At 48.5% G+C, this 25,561-nt stretch overlaps 1 protein-coding gene across 3 annotated transcripts in view; it reads right to left on the minus strand.

The window, feature by feature from the left end:
* Positions 1-610: 610 nt before the first annotated feature.
* Positions 611-25,561, minus strand: part of FBLN5 (fibulin 5) — a 73,861-nt gene continuing 48,910 nt past the window's right edge. For all 3 annotated transcript variants that reach the window (XM_019642283.1, XM_019642284.1, XM_019642282.1), the window contains 6 exons: positions 22,832-22,948; positions 18,859-18,978; positions 15,023-15,145; positions 13,817-13,943; positions 10,178-10,373; positions 611-1,583 (listed from right to left, as the gene is read on the minus strand). In XM_019642283.1, coding sequence (XP_019497828.1) covers positions 1,422-1,583; positions 10,178-10,373; positions 13,817-13,943; positions 15,023-15,145; positions 18,859-18,978; positions 22,832-22,948 — 845 coding nt within the window. In that variant the 3' untranslated portion in view covers positions 611-1,421. The remainder of the gene's footprint in view (positions 1,584-10,177; positions 10,374-13,816; positions 13,944-15,022; positions 15,146-18,858; positions 18,979-22,831; positions 22,949-25,561) is intronic.

A 25,561-nucleotide genomic window follows, 5' to 3' on the forward strand; every position in this document is an offset into this window, starting at 1 on the left:
CTGGGACTCCGACACTTGAAGGAAATCTGGAGTCCCTCATCAGGAAAAGGGTGATGAACCCTACAAACTGAAAAGATGTATAAGGGCAACTTGGCCTGGACTGGGCGCCATATTTATCTCCCTCTCTTGATACGGTTTATAACCATGTGTTCTCAACTGCAGCTATTTGTTAGTGTTTTTAAAAATTCCTGATGCCTAGGCCCTACCTAAGGCCGACTCTATCAGAGTCTCTAGGGGCGACGCCCAGGAAATCCGTCTTTTCTTAAAAGCTGTACTAGTTGCCTGACTATGCAGTCAGGGTTGAAGACCACTGATTTAAAGGAACTTGAATACATTCCTGTTCTGGAAGAGTTCTTGTAAATTATCCACATGACAGAGGCACTGCTGGTTGTTTTCTAATCCAGTGAAATAGGATTCAGGGTTGATGCTTCTTCCTAACCTCCCCACCCCATTTCTGCCCGCCCCTCCCCGTCATGTGCCTGAGTTATAAATGGTGATCAAGCTATCCAAGAGCTTTTCAAGCCAGTACACAATAAACAGGTTTAAAGAGAAGTAGAACCAACCCCAAATGCTGAATCATCTGGGATGTCAAAATGAACCAAACACAAACTCTCTTCAAATATTTAATCAGTTTGGAGACGTCTGCCTTCCAACCCAGTTGGGTAAAAAAATTCCAAAGAAAGCATGATTATGGGGTCCTCAAAGAAAACACGGGGCTAAAATTAGAGAAGACTGGGTTTGGGAAGACAGAACATAACATGTGTCTGAAGGCCTTTTGAAGGAATTCTACCACTTATTTTTTTAAAAAACTCAAAATGAACAAGAAAGGATTAAACAGGTATACAAATTTCACAACAAAAAGTTCTTTTGTGGCTGAACATACCAGATGTGGTTTTGAAATAGACTCTTTAAAAACCCTTAGATCCTACAGTGGTTTCTTTCCATAGCCTTCTCTGTACATACAAGAAGCAAACTAGCTACACACGGCGTCCCCACGAGCCCTGTGGGCCTCTGCAAAGCAGCCATCAGCGAGAGACAGAAGGCATGGAAGAGGTGAGAGGAAGCTGTTCACAGTCTTGGAACATGGACTCAGACCCCAGCAAACCAAATCTATTTTCTTTGGAAAAAAAATAGGAAAATACACTGAAGGCCTTGAGAAATCATTGTCAATCTCAGGTCAGGATGCCAATGATAATGCTTTTTGATAACTGCATTGTAGAAACTGGGGGAGGCGTGTCCTTCATAGTGGCAGGTCTACAATAATACGGGCTGGGTCAGGACACTGGGGCCGGCTCCTCGGGAAACGTTCAGCAGGAAAGGCGTCGTAACGTCTCTCTCGCTCTCATTCTCCCTCTCATTTCTTCTCTTCCCCTGTCCCTTGGTGCAGCTGAGAGGCGGTGTCAGAGGCTCAGGCCCCGGGCTCAGAAAGGGTACTGCGACACATGTATCCTCAGTCGGATCACGGAACTGCCTCTGAAGTTGATGACGGTGTTGACAGTGATCATTTCCAAGTCCAGCTCTATGTCCCGGGGCCCTTTGATGGGGCGCGTCATCACCAGGGTGGCACTGATGGGGCCCGTTTGCTGTGGACAAAACCAAGGACACTTGTTAGAGAAGGCCTGACCGACCTAAAGGAGCAGGGTAAACGTGGCCCTGGAAGCTGTGGAGCAACAGCACAGAAGGTGAGGAAAGCAGTCAGCTGTCTGTCAGGAGATGTGGCCACATGACCCCTCACAGGGTCCCCATAGCAGAAGTCCCACCCAGGTGGTCTGGCTGCAGCCTGCCTCTGCAGCCTCAATCAGGGTGCTCCCCCTTGCCCACTGCAGTCATAATGACATCCCCTAGATGCCACTCTTCCCGGCTTTGCCCATGCTCCACCTGGCTCTTTCCTGCTAACTCTTCAGGTCTCACCTGGAAACGGCACTTCCTCAGAGGAGACTTCCCTGCTTTCCTCAATCTAAGTTGCCCCCCACCCCGTGACCCTTTGCCACTATACCTGCTACTTTGCACAGGATGGTAAGTATTCATTACCGTGTGTCATCGTCCACACTATTTACTTGGTCCCTGTCTGATGTCTAGGTCCCCACCAGACCATGAGCTCCATAGAGCTAAGATGAGGGTCAGCTTTGTCACCAGTGAATCCCCTAAAACCCAGCATTGTGCCGGGCACACAGTAGGTGCTCAGTAAATATGTCTTGAATGAAAGAACGAATAATTGATGGAACTAACTGCATGACTTAAGGTTGTCACTTCACCTCTCAAGGCCTCCTCTCTACAATGAGGGTTTATACCAGATCAGTGGTTCCCAAGTAAACAGCCGCTAAAGCACTTCAGACACTTTTTTTTAACTAACAATTCCCGGGACCCATTCCAAGATTTTCTGCCTCAGTGGCTTTTAGAGAATTTCTCAGGGAAGCATAATTTGTTTACGGGCCTCCAGGTGGTTCTGATTTGCAGCCCCAGCTGAGGCTCCTGTCTGGACACTGTAGTCACCTCCAGCTTTGCCCCTCTGTGACCCTATCGCTGTGGTCCTAATAATTCCATGTGAACTTTTCTCCTCCACTGACTCTTTTTCTAAAACTTCTGAGGAGGTGGGGAGAGCAGACTGATATCAACTACGCACCCAGTATGCGTGAGGCCTCTTCTGGACACTTTTATGTACATGCGTTTATTTAATTCTCATGAAAACTCTAAAAGGACTTGCTACTCAATGTGCGGTCCCTGGGCCAGCAGCATCCATCAGTATCATCAGGGAGCTTGTTAGAAATGCAGGATCTCAGCCCCACCCCCCAGACCTACTGAGCCTGCTGTTTAACACAATCCCCAGGGGATTCATGGGTGCATTGATGATTGAGAGATGCTAGTCTAAAAGCACAGGACCCAGAATGGGAATCCTGACTGCCCTACTAAAGGTATCTCATTATTTCCCCATTTTATAAATAAGCAAACTGAGGCCCAGTGAGGTTAAGTAATTGCTTAGGGTCACCCAGCTCGTCAGGGGCAGAGCCAATGGGTTTCATTCAGGTGTTTCTGTCCTACGGCAAACCCCACGCCTATTTCACTGCATAACAATGATCAGAGGAGACTGAGGTGTGTTTACTTCCTCTCCCTAGAATTGCTGGTAAGGAGAGATGCTTGGGGTTCAGTGCAATGACCAGATAGTGGGCCCCTGGAGAGGAAACAGTGTGAGGGAACAGGGATATGCTGGACAATCATTTCCTGCAAGCTGCAGAGCCCAGCGCTGTGCCCAAAAAACTGAAAGCAAGAAGCTCTGCAAAATCGAGAAACTTGGCTGCACCAGGTGTTTTATGTCTCCACAGAGGGAGGGCTCCCTATAAAGTTCCAGACATCCCCACAAGCTGCCACAGGTATGTCAAAGGTGGGGCTGGCAGACAGGCGCCAGCCAGGTACTGAGACTTCTTCTGTCTGCTGATGCAATTTCCTCTTGGCATCAGCTCTCTCTGTTCCCGTCAGCATCAGCACTCTTGGCACCTGCTCACGCAGAGGATCGCTCAGACTTCCTTGTCAACGCTTGCAAAATCTTGGGAGCCCCAGGCCAGGACTCCGGAGGGTATAGCCACACAGGGAAATGCTCATGGCATTTACATATGCAAATATCTCACCAGCTTTTACTGTTTACATGAACAAAGGCCAAGCTTTGAGAACCCTGAGCTGTGGGCAGCCTTCAGTAGGGACAGCCACAGAGCCTCGGAGGGAGAAATGGAACTACTAGAAACTTCCAAGTTGTTCCTTTGGGCTTTCCTGGTAAAAGTCTCCAGAGCATGAGAAATCATTGCCTCTTGCATTTGGAAGTAACCTTAGAGGTCAGCGAGTCCGATCTTCACCTAACTCAGATCTGCAGCAGCCTGAGAAAGGCGTGTCAGAGGAGCTGAAGACAGCCACAGCCACTCCTCACTAGGCTTTTAGAGCAGAGTCAGGGAATTAATGAAATAGCTCCCACAGAGAGTTTGGTCATTGGTGGACTTGGTGGTCATTGGTGCAAAATGATGATGGTGGTGGTGATGATGGTGGTGGTGGGGATGGTGACGGTGGTGGTGGTGATGGTGGTGATGGTGATGATGATGATGATGGTGGTGGTGGTGGTGGTGGTGGTGGTGGTGATGATGGTGATGGTGGTGGTGGTGGTGATGGTGGTGGTGATGGTGTTGATGGTTGATACCAGGCATTTGGCTACCACCTTTCGTACATCTCTTATTTAATCCCCGTAACACTACCACATAAGTAGGTTAAGTACACTACTTAAGATCACAAAACAATCACATGACACAGATTGTCTACCTCCAAAAATCATGCTCCGACCGCCACGCTCTATGATGAGGTCTCAGTACCTCTCACTTTCCTGACGTTCCACAGCACTTACTCTACCTGAGAATCACCACTTTGCATTGTAAATGTTTGCCAGGTTGGTTGTCCCTTCCCCCCTTGAGTGTGCGTTCCTCAAGGGCAGCGGCTACATCCTGTTTGTTCCTGAGCTCTCAGTGCCTGACTCAAAGCCGCATACATAGTGGTGCTGAATTAATGCTGTGACAGAAGAAGGAATTAGTAACCGAAGCCCGTGGAGTTGACCACAGTGGAAGTAGGTTGCAAACAGCCCACCGACGTATGTCTTTTTGGCCTTGATCCCACACAAGCTTGGGTTTGTTCTGAATCAACTGTGGGATAGCACTGTCTGACGCGTGGCAAGCAGCCAGGCCACGGCAAGTCAGCTTCCCTTGGCCCTGCCACCCGATCCATGTGTGTCACGGACCAAGCACACTTTGGCACAGTCCAAACCCCATGACTGTACTCCCTCCTCTGGCCCAAATTTTATCCCTGCATCACCTGGCCAATCACCAGTCCCCTCTGTGTAGGGCTCAGAGTGACAGACTACAAAACAGCACTTGTGAAAAGAGCATGTGTGCTCGTGTGTGTATGTAGGTGCACATGGGTATGTGTGCATGTGTGGTGTGTGTGCATGTGTATGTGTGCACTTGCATAAGTGGGTATGTATGTGGTGTGTGTGCATGTGTATGTATGCACATGCATGCGTGTGTGTGTGTGTGTGTGTGTGTGTGTGTGTGTGTGTGTGTGGCTTGTCTCCTGGGTCAGATGAAGCTCTTCCCAAGTACTTGTAATACAATCAGTGGATCTCAGGGGAGAGGCTCAACGGCCATCAAGCTGCACCTCCCACATGACGCTCCAGTCCCTTGGGCAGCACTGCCAACTTCTCCAGGGCCCAGGAGATCACAACCTCCTAACAGTAGCAGCAGCAGTAGCAGCAGAAACACCATCAACACAATAATACCTGATACTCACTGAACACTTTATATTGTTACTAGATGTTAAAGTAGACTTTTCTTGTTATCTCAATTTCTGCTGAGACCCCAAAGCTAGAAGAGTGGGTGGAAATACCCCACATCCTAAAGAGAAATATAAAAGCATACATAGATTTTTGTTGCCAGACTGCCTGGGTTCGAATCCTGCTCTGGTGCTTCCTAGCTGTGAGATCTTAGGCAAGTTACTTAGCCTCTCTGTGCCTCAACGCTCTCATCTGTAAAACTGGGTGGTCAAGCAGGCCCTATACATAGGATTGCTGTGAAGATGAGAAGCGAGATGCAAAGCACTTGGCACTGTGCCTGGCACCTGTTGAGCAAGGTGAAGGATTTGTAGTTTCTGTTGCTGTGATACAGAACTTGCAAAGCCGTGGTCCCGAGCCAGATCGGCTTCTCTCACTCTCTCACCACCTGCAGCCTGTATACGTGTATTCAACACACTTACCAGCCCCCACCTCAAGCAAGTGAGGGTTTCAAGAGAACTGTTCAGAGATGTGGGTCCCCTGACTCTCTCCTGGAGAAGTCTAGAGTAGAGAACCTCAGAGCTGCCCCACACCACAATGAGGAGAGGTGGCTGCAGAGTGGCTGGTGACTGATGTCCTCAAGGCCCTCGTGTAAATAAGGTCTGCCTGCCAGAGTGAGGCAACCCCCGTCCCCGGAAAGTCCCTGTGGGACATAGCATCAGAAAGAGGGGCAAAGGGGTTTGCGGTGCCAAGTGGCTGACTAGAGGCTGTATTACCCACACAGGGAACAGTCAGTGCTCAGTCCTCAGGGAAACCTCCAAAGAACCCAGTGACAGCAAGAGCATTTGTGTCTCTGCCCCAGAGAGAACACCAATGCCAGCTTACAATGGCAGCAGTCAAGGGAGACCCGGGTCCCCCTAACCTCTGCCCTTCAATCATCTGCACCGTCCACCCCTGGAGGAGGAGCCAGCGGCAGCACTGAAAGAGGCAGGTGGTACAGAGGCCACCCCCCCCCCACCCCCCAGCACCCCGCCTCTGAGTGGGTGTGTGTGGCCGCGGGAGCGGGGCGGGGGCGGGGCGGGAGGCGGTGCTTTACACTGAATGAGAGACTGAGGGATTGAAGTTTGCACTTAAACTAGCTCCGACTTATGATACGGGAGAATGAGACAATTCCACAGTAACTGAAAGTGCCTGTGAATCCTGTGGGGTCGACCTGAGATGTCTGTCACTCAGGTGTGCACAGGTTCAAGCCAGCAGGGTGAGAAAAAGCAAGTTACTGAATGTCTCAGCCTTGCCAAATCCCAGTTGTTTGATAAAAACAGTCACTCTGTGTCCTAGGCACTGTGCTAAGTAGATGATCTCATCTAATCCTAAAGTAAATACAGTTATTACCCCCTTTACAGATGAGGAAGTAGAAGCTGAGAGAGGTTAGGTAAGATGCCCAAGGTGCCCACGGTGACACGGTCGGCAAGTGGTAGACTGCAAATGGAGCAGGTTGGCCTGGCTTCAGAGCCCACATTAGCACGACTGTACTATAACTTTTTAGTTTATCTACATATTCTCACTTTTCTCCAATNTTAAACTAGCTCCGACTTATGATACGGGAGAATGAGACAATTCCACAGTAACTGAAAGTGCCTGTGAATGGGTGTGTGTGGCCGCGGGAGCGGGGGCGGGGGCGGGGCGGGAGGCGGTGCTTTACACTGAATGAGAGACTGAGGGATTGAAGTTTGCACTTAAACTAGCTCTGACTTATGATACGGGAGAATGAGACAATTCCACAGTAACTGAAAGTGCCTGTGAATCCTGTGGGGTCGACCTGAGATGTCTGTCGCTCAGGTATGCACAGGTTCGAGCCAGCAGGGTGAGGAAAAGCAAGTTACTGAATGTCTCAGCCTTGCCAAATCCCAGTTGTTTGATAAAAACAGTCACTCTGTGTCCTAGGCACTGTGCTAAGCAGATGATCTCATCTAATCCTAAAGTAAATACAGTTATTACCCCCTTTACAGATGAGGAAGTAGAAGCTGAGAGAGGTTAGGTAAGATGCCCAAGGGGCCCAAGGTGACACGGTCCGGTCGGCAAGTGGCAGACCGCAAATGGAGCAGGTTGGCCTGGCTTCAGAGCCCACATTAGCACGACTGTACTATAACTTTTTAGTTTATCTACATATTCTCACTTTTCTCCAATAAATATGTAAAAATAAAATCATGTAAAAAATTAAAATTAAAAAAAAATTTTTTTTTTTAATTTAAAAAGAATGACTATGGACGGCTTCCTGAGGAAGGCACTGCAACTTTGGAGTGTGGAAGCCCTGCCTTGTCTGGCCAACGTCTATCTTCCTGCCCCCAGGCCCTGTGGCTCTCCAGGGCTTCCATACCCAGGCTGTTTTCTCTCCCCAGGTACAGGGCTTATCTTCCCAGCCAGGAGCCAGCTCCCCATCCCTAACTCCCTTCAGCCTTTCTCAGGGCCGGCCTAGATCCCCTCCCTATGCTGACATCCTCCTCTGAATAAACACTAAAGCATTAGGGCCCTTCTCAATGCCCTGAGAGAAGGCGCAAGCCAACTACAGCTCAGCTTTGTGAGTTTCAAGGGTCCTGTTGTTGCTATGACAATCCAGGCACTAGAGGAAGCTTCCAGGAAGAGCCCTTCCTCCTGTTGCTCCATCTGTAGGATAATCTTCCTCCCCCACCATCACTGGGTACCTCTTACAAGCGAAAACATTTGGGTCTAGGGGGATTTTAGTGGATGGTGTCCTGGGGGGTGAAATCTTGCCTAGACAAAGCCACCTTCTGCTGGGGGGAAAAAATGAAGGCAGGTGCTCTTAAGTGATGGTACTTTAAATCCCCCAGGAGAGGCATCTTTGTGCCCTCTGTTTGGGCCCCACTGTGTCTATACAGATGAGAGAGGCGAGATTGGTGAATACCAGTGGGCTAGGCTTATGTTCCCACGGAGAGCAAGCCCATAGAAGCTCACAGATGTGTTTCTGCCGGACAGCTGTTGTTCATGGGTTTGGGGAAAAGGACGGACATAGACACAGCTCCATCTTTTTCATCTTGCAGAAGCTCCTCTCTCCTCGACTCATTTAATCTTCTTGCAAAGCCCTTGACCCTGCTACACTGGTCTACAGATGTTGGCTCCTCAAGCCCTGTTATCACATGTGACCTGACCTTGTTAGCGTCTTGCCAAAAACATATTATTAGTCAGGATACAGGCACGATACCAGCCCCTGGGACCTTTGCTAACCGCTGCTTCTGAGACCTCTATGTTTTCAGACAGTCCCAGCCCCCGAGGCAAGAAACAGGAGATTCTGCCAGGAGATTAGGAAAGGAGGGACAGAGAACTCAGATATGCTTCCTTTTGCAGGCCCTTGGTCCATCTCCATTAAAAGTGGGTACACTTTTATGGCCTACATCTTTCTGTGGGTTGTTCCCCACAGTTACCTGGGAGGACTGTATGCTGTATTCATTAGAAATGCAGATTCCTGGGCGAAGTGGGCTGAAGAATGGCCCCCAAAGATACCAGGTCCTAAACCCTGGAACCTGTGAATGTTACTTTATAAAGAAAAGGGAACTTTGCGGGTATGGGTAAGTTAAAGATCTTGACACAGAGAGATTATCCTGGATTATCTGAGTGGGACCTAAAGCCATTCGCAAGTGTCATTATAAGAGACAAGGAGATGTGACGTACACAGAGAGGAGGAGGCAACGTGACCATGCAGGCAAAGAGTGGAGTAATGTGGCCACAGGTCAAGAAACGCTGGCAGCCACCAGAAGCTAGAGGAGAGAAGGAAGTGAGTCTCCCCTGGAGCCTCACGAGGGAATACAGCTCTGCCAACACACTGATTTCAGTGATTTCTGACTGTTGGCTTCCAGAACTGTGTGAGAATAAATTTCTGTTGTCTTCAGCCACCCAGTTGGTGGTAATTTGTTACAGCAGCCACAGGAAACTGATACACTAGGACTCCGCCACCACATTCTGAATTATTCTGGATAATTCAGATGATTCCAAATTCTCTGGAGATGAGGTTCTGGAATCCACTTTTCGGACCAGTGCCCAAATTCACACTGAAATGTGAAAAACATCACTCTGAGCCAGTGGTCTCTCTAAAGAGATGTCATCACCCCAGAGGTTTGCAGGAGATGAAGCCCAATAATATAAATGATACAGTATTACAAGCCTGTCATTTACAAACAAGCAAATATATTTTAGGGTGTGTACTCTAAACTTTTTTTCCTGATATGGATAAGCCAGTGCTATCCAATCAAACTTCCTACGATGACAGAAGGGTTCTCTATCTGAGCTAACACAGTAGCCGCGTGAGGCTGTTGAGCCCTGAAATATGCCCAGTGCCATGGAAGAACCTAATTTCTAATTTTATTGCCATTTAATTTCGTTAACATGTAAAGAGCACAGTGGCTGCTGTGTGGGGCAATGCAGGTAGAGCCCACTTCTGTGAGGCGTGCCTTTACTTTCACTGCAATGTAGGTACCATGAGGAGAGGGGGTTGGGATGTTTTGTTCACTGCTGTATTCTGAGTTTCTACAAGTGTATGGTGGGTCCTTAATAAATACTTATCAAGTGTGTGGGTAGATAAATGGATGTGTGAATGCTCCTTCCATAGAACGGTAGGCGGAAAGAGCCCACGGATGACATCTTGGCCTAGCTTCTCATGGGCACAGAGGAGCAGCAGCTTCCGCAAGGCCACACAGAAAGTGACAGGAACCAGAACCTGGAAGCCCTGACGCCCTCCTCCGTCCACTCTCCTCTGGTCACAGCGGCCCCTCCTAGCTGCACTCTGGCCAGTTTCTAGAAGCATGTGCCAGGCTGGACAACACAACGCACTGCTGACGTTGGCGACCGTTGCTTGCCGCTCCCTCTTACCCGCATGTAGAATTCTCTGCCTTCATTCCCAGACTTGATCTGGAAAATGTAATAGGCCCCAGGGTAGCGGGTGGTTGCTTGCATTTGGAAGATGTCAGAAGGAACAGAGCGTCCTGACACCACGTCCATATCCCGGTACAAGATGGTGAAGGGCTGGTCTCTGCAGCCAGGATTCTCAGCAGGACACATACAGCGGCTGTTGAAAAGGGAAGTCGTGTGAGAAAGTGGCAAAGCCTTTCCAGATACTGGTTGTACCCACTTCCTCACTTAAAATGCTGCAAAGGAGGCCACCCCATGTTTATCATCCCAACGCTCTAACTGTAGACTCTCTCTGCTCCTGTCTCTCATTGAAATTCTCTCCAGCATGTAGGTGAGCTCTGTTTCCTAGAGAATGGCCTATTCTGGCCAATCAGATAACCTTGTTATCAGAGTATAAATCTTAGATGTCTGGTTCTCAGAATACTGGAACATTCTCTGATGCGCTTCACATTTGTCCTGTATTTAGTCCGTGGGAATGTGCTGCTGGTTGCATAGCCTTTCACTTCCCCAGACATACATACCCATTAAGAAATTTTATTTCTTATTTTTATAATGAAAAACAAATTTTTTTAAAGTGAGAAATTCAGGGTGGCCGGTTAGCTCAGTTGGTTAGAGCGCAGTGCTCATAACACCAAGGTTGCCAGTTTGATCCCCGCATGGGCCACTGAGCTGCACCCTCCACAACTACATTGAAACAACTACTTAACTTGGAGCTGATGGGTCCTGGAAAAACACACTGTTCCCCAATTAAAATAAAAAAAGTGAGAAATTACATTAGATTGACAGGTTTTGGTGGTCCTTTTACATTCTCTATTGCACTTATACCAGTCTGCGTGGAACGTAATTTAATCTTTTCATGCAATAAATAAGAGCTCAGAATTCGCTATGTATAAGATGTGACATTAAGACACTTTAATTGCAATTATAAATAAGATCCTGACCATCAGCTTCTAATAGGAGAAGCAAATCATAGAGACAAATATCTCTAATACAAAGCAGTTAATTTGAAACACTGGTAATAGCATTGTCCTAATACAATATCATTGACCCCTATTACCAAGGAATAACTGTTACAGGCACCCCTTCATTTATCCCTAACCACCTCTCATCTCTCATCTCATCCCTAGACTCCCCCTAGGGGTCAGAGTTCACAATAGGATGAGGACATCTGTTGATATATGCCTTGATGACCTGAACTGAAAATCATCCTCACCATGTTTCTGTCACTCTCCCATAACTCCCAATCTATCTTCAAAACCCATTGGTTCTACTTCCAAAATATAGCCCAAACCCAACTACTTCTTACCATCTCCATTGCCACTGCACTGCCTCACTGTCTCACCTGGGCCTCGGTGATGGCCTCCTAATGGGTCTCATCCCCTCCAATCCATTACCTGGCAGCCAGAGTGCTTTGTCAAACATAAATCAGATTATGTCTCAATCCCCAGCGGCCACCTACTGCCACTTGACTAAAAACTAAACACCCACTTTCACCTCTGAGGCTCCGTGGGGTCTGGGGTCTGCCAATTTCTCTAACCTCCTCCTAGGTCACTCTCCACTTCACTCACTGCAGCAACTCGGGCTACTTTCTGTGACCTGAAGACATCAAGGTCCCTCCTGCCTTGTAGCCTTTGCACATGCTGTTCCCTCTGCTCGTCCACTCTCTGCTACGTTAGCATCGACTCACCTTCCCATTCCAGCCCAAATGTCATTTCCTCAGAGGGCCTTTCGGGCTCCCCCGTCTAGACCAGGTCCAGCCTACTCTTTCATTTTCTAAATTTCTGTTCTTCCTGTTCACAGCACCTGTCAGAATCTATGATTGTATATTCATTTATGGGACAATATACTGAATGTCTTTCTCCTCCACTACTAGCATAAGAGCAAAACCCACAGCACCTAGCACAGTGTCCGGCACATAACAGGAACTGGACTAACACCTAAATGAATGTATAAAAGAATTTTTAGTTTTGTTTTTAAGGCTGCATCAAACTTGCCAAGTCAAATGTCCCTGGTGCCGAATGGCCACACTAAAATGTCATGTGTCACATAGAATTGTTTCCTAAAAGAAGTTGGGAGGAGGGAATGATAGCTCCTAGCTGAAGAGGATCACAAACAGCTGAGAGAGGTGGCATTGGAGCCGAGCTCTAAAAGATGGGGCAGGTCTGTCTACGTGTCAACGAAAGGGATGGTTTCCATCTGACAGGAAATGTGTGCACAAAAGGCGGGGGCTGGACATTCTGGGGTATGGGGAGAAGTGAGAGAGAGCATGCCTTGTTCAGGTTGGCAAGAGTGCAAGACACCTGAACAAGGAAATGAGCTGGAAGAGGGCGGCTGGAGTCAGGCTGGAATGGGGCCTGCAGGCAGCAGTCACCGAGCATTTTAGCGGCCTGCCCGTGACCTCACCAGTAACACCAGCTCAGTGCTGCCAGCTCAGGCAGGGGCAGCCTGGAGAAACCCAGATAGAACCAGGCATGGAAGCCGGTAAGAGAAGACTGAAGCTGTGCCCTGCCCCAAAGGGCCCTGGAATCAGAAATCAAAGAACCCTGTTCTAAAGAGCTCCTTAGAAGCACAGCTCGCAACAGCAAGCAACGACATCTCTAGAAGACCTGCCTGTCCCTGCTTTGTTTTCTTTTGCCAGTTTTTGATCAGTTTTTTTACCAGCACACTGGTAAGCTATGAATTCCTCTTAGATGCTGCATTCCTAGAAGACGTGATGGGCGTGTCCGATTCATCCCAGTGCCAGGACTGGGCGTTGCTCAGGGTTGTAAACGTGTGACTCGTAGAGAGGAGGGCAGAAGATGTACATGCACGTGTGTGTGTGTGCATATGTGTGTGTGTGTGTGTGTGTGTATGTGTGTATGTGTGTGTGTGTGTGTGTGTGTGTGTGTGTGGACTGAGGAGGAATTGAAGTGGTTAAATAGGGACTAAAAGAGAAGGAGAAGGAACTCTTCGCAGGCCGGGCACAGAAAAAACACGGTCCTATTGCTGCCAGCTTGCAGAGGTCATCTTCACTTTAATTCTCTCCTCAACGCTAATATTTGCCATCATGTGATTTAGTAAAACACTGAACATTATCACATGGGCAACCTGATTAGAGCAAGCGAAGCAACCTCGGGTACGGCGGACTCTCCAGCCACCTCTCCAGCCCCTCACTGCTCAGTGTGATCCAGGGAGCCTGGCAGCATCCGTTTCACCTGGGAGCTTGTCAGGAAGGCAGGGTCTCAGGCCACCTCAAGCCCACTGAGTCAAAATCTGCTCTCTAACAAGACCGCCAGGTGGCTCCTATGCACAAGACACCTGAGGAGCCCAGCTCTGGATATCCAGAACAAAGTCATCAAAGGGAAAAAGAGGTTTGTGAATGCTGCCTCTCCTCTTGGTTAGCTCTAGAGAATCTTCGTATAGCTCTGGCATGAGTGGGGAAGCGACAGAGAAGTGTGTGTGTGCGTGTGTGTGTGTGTGTGTGCGCGCGCGTCCGTGTGTGTGGCGGCAGGCCAGGTCTCCCCATTCCCTGACAGGTGTGCTTTCCTTTACACCACACTGGCAGCCTGAACCCGGCCCCTCCCCCACACTCCCATTTGCCAAGGAGAAGCCATGACTTACTTATCGCTGATCCGCAGATAGGGCTCCTCACAGCGGATGGGGTCGATGCACTTGAAGCCCCCTTGCACATTGTAGCAAGTCTGCTGCAGGGTGCACGTGTGGTTTCTGTGCTCACACTCGTTGATGTCTGAAATGCAGGGTAGACTAGAGACTGAAGGAGGGCAGTACTTCCAAGGTGTCGGCCCCGGGCCACGTGGGTGGGGGCAGGGGTGGGGGCTGCCTGCGTTTTATTATATAGCTGCATTTTCCAATATGGCACTGGCCACATGTGGCTACTGAGCCCTTGAAATGTGGACAGTCCCAACTGAGATGTGCTGTCAGTGGAAGATGCATACTAGATTTCAAGGGCTTAGTACAAAAAAAAAAAAAGAATGTAAAGTATCTTATCAATAATTTTTACACTGAGTACATGTTGGAATACTATTTTGGATCTGTTGTATTAAATAAAATATAGTCTTAACATTAATTTTACCTGTCTCTTTTTACTCTTTTCATGTGAGTACTACAAAATTTTAAATTACATAAGTGGCTCACGTATGTAGCTCACATTATATTTCTATTGCTTGGCACTGCTGTGGAGAACTCTTGCTTGGTGTTGGGATAAGGCAGGTTCAAGGAGGCTGAAAATGGGTCAATCGCTCAGCTACCAGCCTCCCCCAATGGCCCCAGTGGGTGGAACATGGGGCTGGAAACTCGGCCAAGCAGCTGATTTGAACAAGACCCACCCCTGTCACACAGCCTGGGGTCCTGACTGTGAGGATAGTCAGATGGGTGTGAGGTCTCCCTGGCATCCATTCTCTAGGAAGTCAGTAGAAAAAAGATTACCAGGGTGCCCTCCAGGGACGGTGAGAAAGCCTGGACTGTGGTTGGTCCAGGACAAAAAGTCCTGGTTGGGTCAGCAGCAGTCCTGGAAGGGCCCACAGAGATCTGCCTGGGAAGGCAGGACCAGATCTTAGAGGGTGCCACCTGTATCTGTGGAGTTCATTTACAGAAGTGACAGTGGTTATGTCCTTTCTGGGGCTAAAGAATATATCACAGGGCAGGAAGGCACCAGCCCAGAACCTGCCACTCTGGGAGCCACCCACACCCACTCACGCTCTCACCTCTGTCACCCTCCCAAAGTCACACAGGATTCCCCAGATGAAGACATCCTGAGCCAGCCCCACCTCACACCTCCCTCAGCGAGGCCCCTTTGAACGGCCTTACCCTGGCAGCTTCGGTTGTCATCCAGCAGGATGTAGCCAGGGGGACAGGAGCAGAAATATGTGCCAGGCTGGTTCACACACTCATGTTGGCAGAGGAACTCAGAGAAGCTGCACTCATCCATATCTGGGGGTGACAAGTTACACCTGCTGTTTATAATCACAGACTGCCTGGATACGAGAGCTCAGTGGTCATCTACTGCAGCTCCCACACTCTCCTGACACATGTGATGGCTCTACTGCTAAGAAGTTGCCAATTCACTTCTTAAATACTTCTGATGATGGGGAGCTCACTGCCTACTGAGGAAGCCCACTGATATTTGGACAGCTCTAATTGTTAGAAAATTCTTTCCTACGGGGAGATAAAACCTGTCTGCTTTGAGCTTCCAACACCCTCTGCCTCTTGCACAGCTACATTATCTAGTCATCACTGACTCATTCTGCCCCTGTAGCTGACCTCTGTCTCTGGAGGTGAGATTTGTTTGCCTGCTGGAGTTTTCTGGGTGCAGAGCTCTTCCCCAGGACCCAAAAAACACATTTGCTGGTCCTGGTCTTCTGAAAGGGCAAACTTTACTAATCACCCCAAAGTTGAAAAACATTACTCCTAAAATCACAACTAAAAGGGACATACCCAAAAGGCCAGGGGTTGTCCAATATATGAAAACTTCATTATGTACAAAAACCTCCCTGAAAGAGAAAATTCCAGAGTGGCATCGATGGGTGAGCATATCGTCCTTCAGTGGCCTGGCTGCCGCAGGAGGGCCCTGGGCCATGGCAACCTGGAGCGGGGCCACTCTGGCTACAGAGGTGGGGACACGAAGGGGCAGCTCCTGAACCATAGGCTGTGGCAGTTGACGCAGAAGAAGGCGGAAAAGCCAACTCTTCATCACACACGGAGCTTGGCAACAGAGCCTCCATTTAAGCCTCATTCAATAAGCATGCCAAAGAAAACATGTTTTTCTTTCATTTGTTGTTTCCCGAAAACTTGCTTTCACTAGTTTCCCCATGTGACATGTCCTCGGACTGCTCTCTAGCTCACAGACTGGAGTCACCCAGAGAGGGTGTCAGCAAGTGAGGAGGCTCCTCCCCACCGGATAATTCCGGGTGTTACATGGCTGACGCCTTTCATATACAAAAAGGAAAAACTCCTTCCCATCTCTCCCTGGGGGCTTCAGGTGATGGGTCATGAGCCAGCAAACTGGGATGCTGGCTTGCAAGCTAAAGCATGCTCAGTGAGATCTGCTTCTGTCATGCCCCCTCCCACTCCCCCGGGAGCCCCTTGTAGAGTCCGGTCTCTGGCCCCAGCTCATCATAACAAAGAGTGTCCTCATTTATTTCTGTTGTTTGTGGACTCCGTCCATACCTTCAGTAGAAGCAGTAGTAAAACCTAGCAGTTCCTGAGAGCTTGCTATGTACCAAGCACTGGGTTAAATGCTTTACCTGCCCCATCTGATTTAATCCTCACCTCAGCCCTGTGAAGGAGGTGCTATTACTAGCACATTTGACAGAGGAAAAAATGAGGCTTACAGAGGTTTGGTAACTTGATGAAATTCGCAGAGAACGGGGAACCAGTAAAGCCAGGACTCCAGCCTCCAGATCCTAAGCTCATTAAACACAGCGTGTGCTGTCTCCCTGAGTCAATCATACTCAGGACTTAAACTCGGTGAGTGTGGGGACTCCTGAGGCTGGGGGAGTCCCCTGAGCAGGATGAGCTCCAGTGCAGATGGAGAGGGTAGCAGCCATCTCCACCTACCGCTGGGCAGGAAGGGACCCTAACAGACACACTCAGTTTATCGTAAGGTCTGCAATCCCCAGACCAAAGAGCTGAAATACAAGCCCAGGTTCTGACAAGGAGCACACATGAGGCCATTTTCAGTCATCCATGTGAAAACTCACCACGGTTATTGGGACTGGCTCGGCTTAGAAATCCCTGAAGGACAAGGGCACACGGCTAGGTAGGGTCTGGGGCTGCATGGGGGAGCCCTACCAGCTGCCATAACACAGTAAGGGTACCATTCCCTGGGGGAAATGATTAGCAGAGAGAGGGGAAGTAGGAGAGGACAGGAAACCAACTCTCTGCATCCCGCTGCTATCTGAGACCAACCCTAAAGCCCTCAGTGGCCAGGGGTCACTCTAAGTTTAAGGAAAGTGGGCATCACGGTACATGTTGGCAGTTTTGGGTAAAGTGAGTCAACTGGACATCCTGCCAGACCACCAAGGATGGAAACTGCTTAAAGAGCCAAAGGTCTCTTACACTTACGTTTAGAAGAAGAGAAATCAACCTATAATGACACTGACGTACACCAACTTATTGAATCTTTGTGACCACCCTATGAGAGTATTTGTTTTTTAACTGAGGCTCAGGAAGTGACTTGACCAGGGAAGGCACTAAACAGTAGAGCTAAGATTTGAACTCCACTCTGTCTGGCTCCAGAGTCACTCACTCCACCAGACAGCCTCTGCGGATGATCAGTAAAGCTCAGTGGATGTGCAGGAAATTCTGGAGAAACGAATGATCCCATCTCTGAATGCTACGCTTTCCACCAATTAGTTCCTTGGCCCGGGTTCCCCAAGGAGTGCCATAGGGGGGACTGAAATCTAGGAAGAAAGTAGCTTTTCAGGCCCAAGGGTATTTTATTACTGTTTCTGGGACCGACATTTAATCGGTGTAAGGCTCTCTGTAACTGCCCACTTGTGTCTCTGGCTTCCCTGGCCCTAGGAAGAGGTGCTCATTTGTTTCAGAGAACTGGCCCTAGAACGCTCCAGTCCTAAGTGGAGTTATCACACAGTCCCATTCATGACCTGGGTCAGTTTCTGTTACAATGAAACCCAGGATCAGGAAACTTTCCACCATGCAGGACAAAAAGATTTTCACATCCTAGGGCATGGTCCACTTATTTTGAAAAAAACACAATGACGCATCATTAATTCAGGCTGTGCTCATTTACAACTGCTGATGGTGCCAGAAGTAGACAGGAGGGAGTTTACATTTACAAAACAAACAAACAAACAAACAAACAGAGAAAGGAAGAAAAGAAGGAAGAATAAAAGAAAGACCTGTGTATGGCTCTGTGCACGATGCTCAGAAATATGAGTAAGATGCTAGCCCTTTTCAAAGAATTTACAAGAGTTTACCAGTTTCTTATTACAAGGATGAGTAAGAAAATTAGAGTCCACAATCTAGCATGGGCAGAGAATCATAGCTTCTTGGGGTTGGAAGGATTTCTAAAAGGTCAACTAAGCCATCACATCTACGTTCTCACACCAAATTAAGATTTCATTCATTCACAATGTAATCACACATTCATTGACTCGAGAACTATTTACAGCATGCTCACCATGTGCCAGGCACTGAGCATTTGTAGAGATTTTAGAAGTTCCCAGAGTATTTGTGCTTACATACATGATCTCATCCGTTTCACACACACCCCTCCCAACCCTACCCTATGAGATATGCTGTTATTCCTGGGTCACTTACCCCTATAAGCACTATCTGTGCTATCCCCAGGATTTGAGTCAGTGCTGAGTGAGGACAGATAACTCAACATGCAAAATTGGGTGCCTCTTTTCCCTCTTCCCCCCATCTCAGACCCTAACAGATTGCTCCCCTGGGTTTTGCATTTGGGGTAAAATGACAAGGGAGGTGGGACACCACTCTACCTTTCAAGAAGTGACTCATCTCTGTTTTGTGTGGTTGTGACCACTGCCCTGGGAAATGTCCCAAACTAGAGATGTTTCTGGGAAATGAGAGGAAACACCTGTGAAGGAAGCCCTTGTCCTCCACCCCCAACACTGTGCCTCTAGTACAGGTTGGAAATCTCCAATGCTAAAGCCCATTACCACTGCAACGAACTCCATCATCCTCAAGTTCATATCCTGGGTCACAGCGGCAGATGAAAGAACCATAGGTGTTGACACATGTTTGCACGCACGGGTTCTCAGTTGCACACTCGTTCACATCTGTGGAAAGCAAAAGCAATCACTGACCATTCCCACAGCAAAACATCCACATTAACTAGGCAGAAAAAAATGAACCAGCAACAAAGTCTGCTACCACTGGGAGACCGTATCTGCAGGGACCAAGGATCTCCGTCTAGGACCTATAAGATCAAGAAGTCAGACCCCAAAAGTGTTCACTGAAGAACCAGGGGCTCCATCCATATGTCCCTCTGGGCTCAAAAGGTGGGAAGGATGAAAACAGCATGTACACATATCATATACATGTATACACATATACACCACCTAGGAAGTCTACTCTCCAAGGCTCACCAACAGAATTTCTAGGCATCATCTGCCTTTTCCTGTCTTTGCAGCCCCAATTAGCTCTTCTCTCAGTCCCAATAACTTGACATTTCAGGCAAACAAATAAATAATTATGACAAGTCTACTGATAGCTCTATGTATTATTACTATGGACTGAATTGCGCCCCCACTCCCCAAATTCATGTTGAAGTCCTAACCCTCAGTGTGATGGTATTTGGAGATGGGGTCTTGGGAAGTAATTAAGGTTAAAGGAGGTCCTAAGGGTGGGTCCCTCATAATGGGATTAGTGCCCTTATAAAAAGAGACACCAGAGAGCTTGCTCGTGCTGCTTCTGCCATGTGAGGATACGGAAGAGAAGGCGGCTGTCTACAAGCCAGAAAGAGAGTCCTCACAAGCACCTGACCATGCTGACATCCTGATCTTGGACTTCTAACCTCCAGAATTATGAGAAAAATACATTTCTGTTGTTTAAGCCACCCAGTCTATGGCATTTTGTCATTGGCAGTCTGAGCTAAGACAATTATGCATAAATAACATCACTGCTTATAAAAGAATCTCACACTCACTGAATCCTTACAACAACCTTGCTTCCGGACCACTGCCCCATGTTACAAGTTGAATAGGGTAAGGAGAGTACAGGGAAACTGTGAGGAACAATGGGATATTCACTATCTTGAGTGTGTGATGTTTTCATAGGGGAATACATATGTTGAAGTTCATAAAATCATGTACCTTAAACAGTGAAGTTCATTGTATATCAATTATATATTAACGAGATGCTTACACTTATTTTAAGGTTGAGAGATGTACTTAATTCCCCAAACTAACCTGAGCATAGTTGGAACTGAAACATGAATCAGGGGCCTTCCCATAAAACCCAAGATTCATTCTGCACAGCTCATCGGGATGGCGGGGAGGAAGGATGGAACCCCCTTCTACTAGCATTGGCTGACCATGCCCCTTGTACCAATGGCCAAAGTTCCAGCAGAGAGAATTTCTATTCCCTCCCGAAGTCCAGGTAAACCTCTTAGGACTCTGAATAGAGATGGGAGTGTTTTCAGAATTAAAAGCCTTCCTGGTGAGCAGCATGAGAAACTTTTCTTAAAGATGAGGGCTAATCCCATGCCCACACAGTTCCTGCTTCCTGGCCTCTTCGGAGATATCAGAAAAAAAACAACACACCGGACAGCTATGCAGAGAGGGCCCAGCGAGATCTCCGTCTCCCCTGGTTTCCACGGGAGTTTGGAGGCTCTCCACCTGGGAGGCCAGGAAAATGGCATGGTGCCAGGCTGTGGAGTGCAGGTTCAGGCAGGATGGCACCAGTGAATATTAGGGCTGGCATCCTTGGCTTCCGGCCCAACGCTAGCCACACGGAGATGAATGAGCTTGCGTCCTGCTCTCTCTTGGCTCTCAGCTGTGTCTGTAGAGCAGCAGGACCCACAGGATTCTGCCCCCTGGTACGCTGGCTGCCCTTGCTTGCCAGTCATGAGATCTGCACATGCCCAAGTGCCCTTCTGAGTCTCATGGGAGCAGACTACACCCCAATGCAATTTGCTGGACAGAAAGGCCAGACCCTTGATTCTACTCTCAACCACCTAGCTCAGGCAGGGGTCGGCAAACTGCGGCTTGCGAGCCACATGCGGCTGTTTAGGTACATACATGTGGCTCTGAAGTAAAATTGAAAATGAAAATAAAACTATCATAGTTTCATTTATAAAATTTTTTAAAGGTTTTTAAATTGTCCTTATTTGTAAAAATATATTCATGGCTCTCGAATAATTTTTAAATTGTTGTGAGGGACAGGATTGGCTCTTCCGTCTCAAAAGTTTGCCAAGCCCTGACCTAGCTGCATGACTCTGGCCAAGTTGCTTAACCTTTCTGAGGCATGATTTCCTCGTCTGTGAAGCAGGGCCACAAACACCAGCCCTGCTTACCCCATAAGGCCATTGTTGGGATTCAGTGAAACGAGCAGACATGAAAATGTTTGGAAGAGTGTAAAGCACCCTCCTCCCACAAGCTGTTAGGATTACAGAGGCTCGATAGAGTTCAGAGCATCCCATGTCACGCCAGCTAGCTGATGCAACATCCCAGTGGCCGAGTGCCCATATCCAGGCCTAGGTGCTATGCCCGCTGCTGGACTTGGCCTTGCCAGGTGTATTATCTGCTCCTTGTCACAGGCCTGTCCCTGAGAGGCCTCAAGGACACATGGGACTTTTTGGCTCTGCTGTGCCTGGCTGTTCCTCAGGAGGTGTTGGGTACACCAACAGCCTCTGGGGGAAAACCTGGGCTGGCACCTCCACTCCCCGGCCTTGGCACGGAAAAGCCTGCATCAGCCCTAAGCCGCTTATCACCGCAGCAAGGGAGCCAGGCGCCCACTCCCTGCTCCAGTGGAAAGGAAGGGCCCCTGCTCTATCAGCTCCCTCAACCTCCCAGCCCGGCCTCTGCTCTCAGAAGAAAATGACTTCTCCTGGCGAGAGGAACACAGTCGAGACTTCTTGGAACAATTAGCAGAACCAGCTTTGGAGGAGAGACTTGCAAAGAATCCAGGATCAAACTCTTTAAGGCTGATGCCTTCCTGTTTACCCAGTGATTTAGATACGATTAAACTAATGGAGACATAATATCCTCCAACTAGCTGGCCAGGAGCCGGCCAGCCAGACCTCGAATGGTGTGACAAGGAAATGGGCCCTGCGGAACCTGGTGGCGGGCCCCAGACAAAGACCTCATTCTGAGTCTCCCGCAGTGCCTCCCCCCTGGTCCGAGCAGCTGCCAGGGACCAGACGCCCAGGCGGGGGGCTGAGGGGGGGCGGGAATTGGAAGGCGGGGGCTGGGCAAGACTTGCACTGATTCCTTGAGTCTTAATAAGTCCCCCAATTCACTTCCTGAACAGAAGAAACCTTCAGCTGGAAACCACAATAGGCATGTAGCTTGTTTTTCTTACTTATCAGTATTTGAAGTGATCATGTGAAAACCAGAAAATGCCTTTGTTTCATTCTGTGTTTGTGGGGAACTGCTGAGTGTAGAGGAAGTTACCGCCACCACCAGACTCTTTGCTAGGTCACAGGTCCACCTGGCACAGGCTGAAGGGAAAACTGTAACAAGAGGCATCAAAATTGCCCGTGAAACCCCTGCTTAGAGTAGCCATGTTTATTTTGCAATTCATCAAGGGTCAGGAGTTCTTTCTGACCACCCCTCTTTGGGCCCCAGGAATTGAACTTAGGCTACAGGCTACGCAAGAAAATTTCTGATTAGCCACGAAAGCCGGCACGGCTCCTTCTGGAAAGCAGACAGAGAAGCAAAGCCACGAATCCATAACACGCAGCTGATGGACCTCTGTGGTTCTAATCTCAGCAATCCTCAGAGCACTTTTTGACATGTTTCCTCAGTCCAGGTCTCAGGTTTCTGTAAGCAATGGGGATGAACGGGCAGTGACGATGGGCGGGAAAACACTTCAAAAACAGTGTTTCCCACCAACATAAACTGTCAGACTCTGAAGACGACAGCATCTAGTGTTTCACATCATGTTCAAGTTATCGCTCATGTCACATACCTTGGCAAGACCTTCCATCCTCGTTGAGGGTAAAACCAGGGTTGCATGTACAGGAATAGGATCCAGGAACATTCGCACACAGCTGCTGGCAATAGCCATAGCGACATTCATCAATGTCTGGAAACAGAAACGCAAGCAAGGTGAGACATTTCTCCTCGCTCACTGATGCCACCCCCAGCATCATTGTTGCCTATTATGGAGAGAGACCATGAAGGGAAGCAAAGGGGAGCTAACAGGAGGACAGTACCTACTAAGTGTCAGGGATGGTGATACCCTCTGGTTCTCAAGGCTCAATCTCCCTATAATCCTCCCAACCCATCTCAGTCCCGTGAACACCTGAACCTATCCTGAAAGTTGTAGAAGAAATTTCTGCGGAAAGAGGGGTGTCGGGCAAGACGGTGTCTAAGATTTTCTCCAACATTAAGAGTCAACGCTAAGTGTTAGGTCTCTAAATGTTAGAGACTTTGACTTAATGTCAGGTCTCTGAATGTTAGGTCTCAGAGACCTTGACTTACAGACAGAGACATGTCTGCAAGAAAACAACAAAATGTCTGTAGGCCTGCACCTGCAGACAGAAATCAGCTTGCGATAACAGATAATGCCCCAAGCCAGCTACCCTCGTACAGGCAGTCAACACTTTCTGTTCAAACAATGCTACTGTGTCAGCACCACCCTATATAACTCTCCTCACCCCCTCCCTCGGGGCTGCAGGTCTCCTTTAGACGTGCAGCCCGGGCTGTAGCCATCTTTGCTCAGCCCGATAGACTCGCTCTTAATTAAATAGACTTTCTTAAACTTTCTTAACTTGCTTAACTGTGCGCATTCCTTTACCAGCCAACCTATCACTAAGATTTTATATAAATATTTCAATGCCCAGGGAAAAGACAAGTTAGCTGAAAGTGTAAGGGGAATCCACAGGCTTGCTCTGATAGGTCCCACGCCAGCTCCACTGACAACGACTTTGTGCAGGTGTCAGGAACAAGGGCATGTGGCCAGGATGAGCTGGGTAGCACGACAGTCTGGAGACCCATGAAGCCAGTAATACAAGGACTCTGGAGTTCGCCTTGGAGTTCCTCCTTGCACCAGAGCAGACATAAAACTCTGGATAAACATACCTCCTGCAAGCCATGGCTGGCCTTTCCTGAGCAAGCAGCTCTGAGGATGAATGGATCCTTTTAGCAGAGCTGGGCAATATGGCCTCCCTGCTGACATATACTAGTCAATAGGGAGCCTGATGTCACTGGGGAAGTTCTTCCCAACCCCCAAGTTGATGAGCCGATGGGCTGGAGAATTTACTCCTGTGGGACAGGATGTCTTGAATGAAGCCTATATATAGGTGGAGACAGAATCCTCACCTATACAAGCACCTGTTGTGACCAATTGATCTAACTGGTTATAGCTGTAGTTGTAACTGTAATTGTAACTTGTTCTTACCTCATCCTCACCTCCTCCTAACTAACCACATTCCATCCCTGGTACCCTCGTTCCTTTAGAACCAGGGTCCATCCGAGGCTCTGGAGTCCAGCTCAGAACCTCAGACTCTGTGCCTGGTTCCTACCACCTGCTGCCAGCAAGGACCCCACCTCCACCTTACCTATTGTTCAACCTTCCTCAGAGGCTGTGCCCTGCCATTGCGATTGCTTTATCTCTGAGTCCCAGCTCCTTCTAACCTGGCCCACCCCACTGCCCACTGAGCGCGATGTACCTCCTGCTTAGAAAGCACTCTGACTTGTGCAGCTGATGGTCCTGACCTCTTCCCAGGGTGCAGCTGGGCATATCACCAAGGACAGGGAGGCAGCAGGAGAGGGCATCCTCTCCCTAGGGGTACCGTGAGGAAAGGCAGCCTCCAGCCCCTTATTTTTCTGTGAAAGCAGCACCTCCAAAGATGCACAGAGGGGGTCACAGACGGCTATGGAACTTGCGTTTTGAAAGAGAAAGAGGAGTTTGCCCAGGAGATGGCATGAGTTCAGCCACAATTAGGAAAGGTCTTCATTTCGGATGCAAAGTGTGAGCAGTCTGTACACGTGGCACCACACTAGGCCTCCAGAAGCTTCCCTCCCAGAGCTTCAAGCTCTGTGGATGAGAACCACCCTCCCAGGTAGAGGAACATCCCAGTGGCTGGCCATACAGTTCTGTAAGGTATAAACCAGTCTGTGTGTCCCGGGCACCTAATCCCCTCTAGCACCCCCTTGTGGTGGAAAAAATACGACTGAGAACCAGGAGACAGATTTTAGACTCAATTCCCTTTGTCCAAAATATCCCTTCTCTTTGAGTCTCAGTTTCCAACTCTATAAAAGTTGAATGACATAATATCTAACATCCTTTCCAGCTCTGAAATTCTACATATTAAGTTCCCGTACAAGTAACTCACAATGCTCTGCTTATGTTCAAAGCAGTGGCATCAAATTTTCCATAATAGCTGAGGTTGGTTAAAACGCTCAGCGACCACCATATACACAAATGCCACATGCAGCCTGCTCTTTGGTGCACGCCTGGAAAGGAGAACCATGCCAAGTGAAGGCTGGCTTATCAGGCCCCGAGGAGGCTGCAGACAGGGCTCTCGAGAGCCGACCTAAACTCAGTCTCCATCAAGGGAAACTTGGAAAAAAGAACCTTTCTTTTTTGTTTCCATGATGTTGTTTGGATTTGTTTCTCGGCTCCTCCAGGACTGACTCGCAAGCAATAGAACAGTGTCTTAGAGAATTTAAACTGGCAGGGCTTTTCCAAGAA

The sequence above is a fragment of the Hipposideros armiger genome, unplaced genomic scaffold (assembly GCF_001890085.2).
Source record: "Hipposideros armiger isolate ML-2016 unplaced genomic scaffold, ASM189008v1 scaffold_67, whole genome shotgun sequence".
NCBI classification, from domain to species: domain Eukaryota; kingdom Metazoa; phylum Chordata; class Mammalia; order Chiroptera; family Hipposideridae; genus Hipposideros; species Hipposideros armiger.